We start from the raw sequence: 6,000 nt of genomic DNA on the forward strand, positions 1-6,000 counted from the left end.
CACTGACACACAGATACATTGACTGACTGAAAAACGTGGTAAAAAAGGCTGCTAAAGGAAAAGGATGATGTAATCATCTTGTAACTTATGTCTGAATTTCCTTGGATCACTTTGGAATTAGGTGAAGCTCATTTCCCCTCTGGAAAGGCAAAGCAGTTCCTTTCAGAATTCAATGCAGCATTTTAATTCTCCCCTCAAGATTTTGCTTATGATTTGATTAAAGAAAACAATTTTGTCAAAAATGGAAGAGCAGCAAAAGTGCTGTAAGAAGCAACATTGGATGCACTGAATCTTATCATGATTGATGGGCTCATTTGTTTTTCTCGCATTTATACAGATAACCACTCAGCACCTCCTGATGTAACCACTGGCCTGATGGAACACTTGCATCATGAGCGTCCACAAGTAGCATCAGTACGAGGAGTTCCCAGAGGCTACAACAGCAGCATTTTGGAAACTGGAGATGGTAATTGTATTGTAAACCTCCAACTATCTTGTCCTTTTTTCTGAATGAGCAGAACTGAGCTTGACACCCATCATATGCCATGCCTCCTCCAAAGCCCACTCCTCATTTGCAGTAGTATGGTGCATATGTCAGTCTGCAAAGGAAAGGCTGTGTTGCATTTCCTGTGTTCTGCCACTGGGAAGCACAGGGTCATCCCTCACTAATTACCATCACAAGCAAAACAGATTCAGCACAGGGAGTTGAAAAGTATTGCCTGTTGCTAATAGACTAGAGCAGTGAGAAACTAAAAATGCCTTCCCTTCTCTCCCATCCGCTGTCTCCTGTGTCTTCCCCTCGAGCAGCACAGCCCACAGCACTTCATCTCTGCCACCACCCCACAGTCATTCTATGTCCCTGCTCCGTGTGGATTCCCTCACACAGGATGATGCCATCCTTCCTGAACTGATCTTGCATGGGCTTCCCATGGGCTGCAGCTTTTCAGGCACTGCTCCTATATGGCTCTGGTACTGCAGGGTCCATCCTGCTAGAACTGCTCCAGCAGTCCAGAGTCACAGGCAGCAGTTCCAGGCTGGGACCCGTACCTGCATTGGTCCCATGGGGCTGCAGCCTCCTTCAGGCCACATTTCCCTGCTGCACTGTGGACTCTTCCACAAGCCCATGGAGGTCTGGTCTGTGCCTGCAGTACCTCCTGCCCTTTCTCTGCACTGATCTGGGTGGCTGCAGGGCTGCTTCTCTCTCATTTCTCACCATTCCCTCCCAGCTACTGTTACACAGCATTTTTCCCCTTTCTTAAGTTTACTGCCAGAGACAAAGCTAACATCACTCACAGCTCAGCTCTGGCCAGCAGCGGGTCCCTTTTGGAGCTGGTGGGAGCCATCTCTGGTCTGACACATGGCAATGCTAGGATCTGTTTACAGAGCCCATCCTCCTGCTGCAGCCCTCCATTATGAAAACCTTGCATTGTAAACCATATATGAAACTGGTATTGTTTAAAGCTTTTTTTACCCAAACAAGCTATGCATTTTGAAAGACTCTTCCACCTGAAATCTGTGCTGAGCTTGGAGTGATATTGTGAGCAGTGTGGAAACATGTATTTGTATGTTTATTAATACATGGTAAATAATGCATCCTTTCTGTTTGGCAGGTGTCCCTGTGAATAGCAGAGTGTCCTCTAAAATCCAGCAGCTTCTAAATACCTTGAAAAGACCAAAGCGCCCACCTTTGAAAGAGTTTTTTGTTGATGATTTTGAAGAACTACTAGAAGGTTAGTTTTCCTTTAAATACAATTTTCACTCTTTGTGTAAGCAATTCAAGAAAGAACTGATATGGCTTAGCAAGTGTTTTTTCTTTTTTCTTCCTAAAGAGAAACAATAATCATGATAGAATTGCAGTAGCATATGACCATTCTGTCCACAGTATAGAAAGTGAAGATAATATTTAACTCAGCCCTCCTGCTGTGTGTTCTTATACTTGACATTCCCCCCTTGCTTTGGAAAATCTTCTGATTCAGCCCAGTTTGGCCCAGTGTGATGACCATTGTTTACCTGCAGGCAGCTTGTTTTTTATGCACAACCCCCACGTCCTGTTCTGAAAAGATGTCTTTTAGCTGATCAGTGTCCAAGTCTACTTAAATGAGAAGGGTTGCTTACTTTTAACTGGAATTCATTCGGTTAACATTGTCTGCATGTATGTTAATATCTTCTGTTTGGAATATAGAATATTTCATGATTTTACGGGTTAAGAGAAATTGAATACTTAGACTACACTGTGCAGTGTTATGTATAACTATAAAACTATAGTGCTTCTACATACTCTGCAGATATTGCTTAGTTGCTGATCATTTTCTAATTTGCATGTATGTGTCTAGACAGAAAGAAAAGCATTTTGAAGAACAAAACTGGCCTTCTTTAAGAACAGCAGCATCATTAATCTTGGAGAATATTTTTTTTCCCATTCATATTCTTAAAGAGTAAATGAAAATTTTGTTCTCAGTGCTGTATCTTCAGCAGTTGCTGCTAGATTCCCTGTACTGTTTATTTGATGCTCTAAAATGTGAAGTGTTTGCTGTTCTATTCTTTCTGTGAAGATTTTTCAGGCAAACGTATGTTGAAGTGTATAAAATCAACCAAAATACTCTGTAATACCAGGAGCATTTCAGTGATTTGTATTATTATTGCAGAGCCATATAGTCTTTCTCAACATACCTGTTGAAAATTTGGTGCAGTGAAAGTACATCCAATTGGTGCAGAAGCCATTCTTTCTGATAATGCTTCTTGGTTTGGTGTAGGCTTTCATTCAAATAGATGTGCAGAACAAACAGCAGAAAATAATGTCTCACAGTAGGGAAAGAAGAGTGAACTCAGGATTGAAGTTCTGTTCCTCTGGCCATCTTCTCTGAGCAGCATGGAATCAGAACTGCAAGAAGATTATTTTTATGAAGCCAACAGATGATTAAGTTAGCATCATCATAAAGCAAGGGAGAAGCACTGAGCATTGAGAAGCTGTGAGGAAGGATGAGTATGGTTGTAGAACAGTCTTAAGCGTAATTTGCACATTTGATAAAGACCAACATTCACCACTTTACTGTTTTCTGATTTTAGTGCAACAGCCTGACCCAAATCAACCGAAGCCTGAAGGAAATCAGATGAATGTACTTAAAGGTGAACCTGTTGGTGTGGTGACCAACTGGCCACCTTCTCTGCTGGCAGCCTTGCAACGCTGGGGAACTACCCAGCCAAAAGCCCCTTGTCTGACTGCATTGGATACAACTGGGAAAGCTGTTTATACGCTTACCTATGGTGGGTATTAGTGGTAACTGTAAGAAAGAAGCAGATGTTCATTGTAGAACAAATGGTTGGCTTTACCTGGGAGGACCAGCCTTCTCAGGACAGATCCTTTGAGAGTGCTATTCAAATGCAAGTTAAAAGTTCATTGTGTATGAAAACAAAATAAAGTTTATGAAGGGAAAATAGATAACATTGATTGATTACAAATGGCTGTTTATAAATTTCAAACAATTGTGTCCTTTTCATAGAATCATAGAATCACAAGGTTGGAAACAACCTATAAGATCATCTAGTCCAACCGTCTTCTCATTACAACTGCTACCACAAGCACTAAACCACATCTCGCTGCTCCTCATCCAGGTGCCTCTTAAACACTGCCAGGGACGGCGACTCCACCACCTCCCTGGGCAGCCATTCCAGTGCCTGACTGCTCTCCGAGAGAAAAAGTTTTTCCTCATGTCTAGCCTAAACCTTTTTGCTTGAAAGAATCTATAAAACAAAGCTAAAAGTGAATTGCTGTAAAATTAGGAATAAGTAACAGATGACTAATGCACTCTTAAAAAATTTTAGCATGCATACATCTTCTTGAATGTCCTTATACAAAAAAATTTGTACTGAAGGATCATACGAAGGTTAGTACTGTGGGAAGCAAGACTTTCCTGTTCCAGTGAAATAGAAGCATTACAGTAATTGTGAGTTTGTTGTTTTTTTTTTTAATAATTGTGGTCCCCATGGCAACTAACTGTATTTCAAAGGCATGCTGTGTGTCACAGCATGGCTCCCTGGGCTCTTCATGCTCTGATTTACCATTTTCAATGGAAGAGATGAGGTGTTGCTTAGCTTTTTATGAAAAGTTGTATTTTATTTTTTTTTAATCTGTGTTCTTATTTTTGAAAGCTACATATTAAAGAATTTTATTTATTTTTACTGTTTCCAGTAAGTAGTTAGATTTTTGTCTTTTAATTTAAGAGTTTGAAGTTCTGTGTTTAAGAGTTTTTTGTTCTGTGCTGTAGAGCACCAAATTGGCTTTTCACAGTGTTGCATAATATGGCATTTATTCCTAACTTCTGTTTCTTAAATTTTAACTAAATTTCTGTGCAGATTAGGGTTTTTCTTTTTAGGCCAAGCAGTTTGATTCTCCCCAGTATTTGCTAATGTAACTGCTAATTCTGTTCTAATACAACCAGCTTGCTTGTATATAGATATTGTCAATTGCTGGCTGAATTTTGCAATTTAAGCCTCTATTTTTTATTTCTTCCTCATCTTTAGGCAAACTGTGGAGTCGGAGCTTGAAGTTAGCATATACCCTGCTAAACAAGCTAACCAGTAGGAATGAACCACTACTAAAGCCTGGAGACCGGGTAGGTTTGTTTGAGGTCATATGTATGGATAAAATAGAGAGTGAGGAACAGCTTCAGCTTTATAATACTGTGGTTTGTAATATTATGTATAATCACAGCTCTCACTATTTCTCTTTTTATTTTGTGAACCTAGATAGTGCTGTTACATTTTTGTCCCACAAATTTTAAAAACGGTGCCACCCAAATGACAACAAAAAACATTTCATGTTATTCTAATGTATTTTTGTAGGTAGCTCTTGTATTTCCTAATAGTGATCCAGTTATGTTTATGGTGGCGTTTTATGGATGCCTCCTGGCAGAACTTATCCCTGTGCCAATAGAAGTTCCACTAACAAGAAAGGTAGGTGAATACATCCAAAAAATTCATAGCTTCATAAATTAATTGGAGAGGGATGGGTGGTATCAGGATCTTACATGGGATCCCTCCAAGCCTGCACTTTTGAAAGCAGTACAATGCATCAGCTGAATGACTCACTCTGCTTCTCCAGAGCCTAGTAGAATGAAGTGCATGTTCTAAGAGATGGGACAAAATTTTGTGAACCTAATAATTTTACTATTTTAGGATGCGTCCTTATAGAAATTGTTTTAATATGTTCTTTTGGAAAAGATCTATGCTTTTTTTTTCCTCAAAATATAACACAGAGGTGCAATATTTTCAGCTCTCAGGCTGAATAGTGGGAACAGAGGCAGGTAGAACAGGCTCTGCACTTTGGTGCCTCAAGTCTCAGAAACAACATCAATCTACCTCTGTGTCTTAATAAAACATATGAACTTCCTACAGGGTTGGAGAATTGTGTACATTTTTGCTGCTACTGTTCTTCCATTGCTTACCAGACTACTCCCTAATCTGACATAGTTCACCCTAAGCAAAACTGTATTTTGAGCATAGATTTCAGTGCTATCATGAAAGGTCTTTGCACCTTTCTTTTTCCCTGTGATATAAATTGGCTTAGTATTTTCAAAACATGGAAAAATTGCAGTAAACTGTGCCTAATTATTTGTGAGTTTGCAATAATATGGTTTCTCTGTAGGATGCTGGCAGCCAACAAATTGGCTTTCTTTTGGGCAGCTGCGGAGTAACGCTAGCTTTAACCACCGATGCTTGTCAGAAAGGCCTTCCTAAAGCTCAAACGGGTGAGGTGGTTACATTTAAAGGTATGTTTTCAAAGTACTCAAGTTTTGTTTTAGTATAAGAAATGTACATATTTTTACTGTTAAGCCACCTCTTTGAGTTTGCTTGCAAGCTTCTAGTTTATGTATAAAGAATTGCCTTTATTGTCAAGAGAGTACTTAGTGCTCCTCCTTCTTCCCGTCAGGATTGTGATGCTGCAGCCATAGCTTGACTCACATTGTTATCCTGGAATACTGAGGAAAAAGAAAAAAAAAA

General features: G+C 39.6%; 1 protein-coding gene across 3 annotated transcripts in view; it reads left to right on the top strand.

The window, feature by feature from the left end:
* Window positions 1-6,000, top strand: part of DIP2A (disco interacting protein 2 homolog A) — a 100,258-nt gene that overhangs the window by 53,966 nt on the left and 40,292 nt on the right. For all 3 annotated transcript variants that reach the window (XR_004160238.1, XM_031554070.1, XM_010713144.3), the window contains exons 6-11: window positions 338-466; window positions 1,611-1,730; window positions 3,067-3,264; window positions 4,522-4,613; window positions 4,843-4,953; window positions 5,645-5,768. Coding sequence is in view for 2 of the 3 variants with exons in the window: in XM_031554070.1 (XP_031409930.1) it covers window positions 338-466; window positions 1,611-1,730; window positions 3,067-3,264; window positions 4,522-4,613; window positions 4,843-4,953; window positions 5,645-5,768 (774 nt within the window). In the remaining variant the exon portion in view is untranslated. The remainder of the gene's footprint in view (window positions 1-337; window positions 467-1,610; window positions 1,731-3,066; window positions 3,265-4,521; window positions 4,614-4,842; window positions 4,954-5,644; window positions 5,769-6,000) is intronic.

The sequence above is a fragment of the Meleagris gallopavo genome, chromosome 7 (assembly GCF_000146605.3).
Source record: "Meleagris gallopavo isolate NT-WF06-2002-E0010 breed Aviagen turkey brand Nicholas breeding stock chromosome 7, Turkey_5.1, whole genome shotgun sequence".
In the NCBI taxonomy this organism is placed as follows: domain Eukaryota; kingdom Metazoa; phylum Chordata; class Aves; order Galliformes; family Phasianidae; genus Meleagris; species Meleagris gallopavo.